This window comes from Asterias rubens, chromosome 5 (genome assembly GCF_902459465.1).
Source record: "Asterias rubens chromosome 5, eAstRub1.3, whole genome shotgun sequence".
Lineage (NCBI taxonomy): Eukaryota > Metazoa > Echinodermata > Asteroidea > Forcipulatida > Asteriidae > Asterias > Asterias rubens.
In genome coordinates this window covers 2,267,494-2,268,375 of record NC_047066.1, presented here as the reverse complement: position 1 = coordinate 2,268,375, position 882 = coordinate 2,267,494, and the positions used below count along the sequence as shown (strand labels likewise).

The 882-nt window shown below is 42.9% G+C and overlaps 1 protein-coding gene across 1 annotated transcript; it reads right to left on the bottom strand.

The window, feature by feature from the left end:
- On the bottom strand, window positions 1-882 carry LOC117290072 (beta-1,3-galactosyltransferase 1-like). Its single transcript, XM_033771320.1, has one exon. It carries the CDS (start codon window positions 880-882, stop codon window positions 1-3), a length of 882 nt encoding a protein of 293 aa, XP_033627211.1.

The window sequence follows — 882 nt, the reverse complement described above, 5'->3', positions numbered from 1 at the left end:
CTAAATTTGCGATCCAACTAGTTTATGCCAAAGGCTCAACATTTTATCATTGAGACGATGTCTGTTGTGAAGTATTCCAACTCCAATACCCTTTTTCATCGCCTCAGAGTACTTCTTCGAATATTGCTCGTACATCGGAGAAAATCGCAGAATGATGCCGGTTTTGTTCATAGTTATTCCTACAAATGCATCATCGAGACGAAGGAACGGAACATACTTACTCTTGTCAAAGACACGCACAGCTACATCTCGAGACATTGCGTAGCAAGCGCCATTAAGAAAAGGTGGATACCTTTTAGGAGCGTAAACCTCCTTTGGGATGTACCACTTGGATTTGTTTCCTCTTTCTACGATGACATTTGTCCTAAGATGTCCTTCTGCAAAGTTAGTCTTGGGCATTTTGGACAGACGTTTCACCAGTGTTACAATGTTAATCATCATGTCAGCATCTACACTGAATACAAAGCTGGTTTGATGGCAGTACATCGAGACCCACTTCAGTCCCATCATGTTTTTGTAAGTCAGATTTGTGTACGCATCGATGAAGTCTTCTTGGATAAGATCATGGAATTCACGGTTTTCCTCTTGAATTTGTCTCCGAATGATGGGGTCCGTTGACTCCCCTAGAAGAAACATCGTCAGGACTCGTCTACCGAGAACCTCCTTGACACCTCCCCAAGTTTTCCGGATTTGCTCTCGGTCCAACTTCTCGAAAGTTGCACATTTGACGAGCAAAACCAAGAAGAGTTCTCCGTGTGAGTTGTTCCTGTTGAAGCAGGCAGCTTGGTTGTGTATTGTAAACTCGAAACGATGAGGATTGACGACTGGTTCCACTGTGGTTAAATCGATGGTTTTATTTTGTTTTTTGGTTGGTCTCTGCAT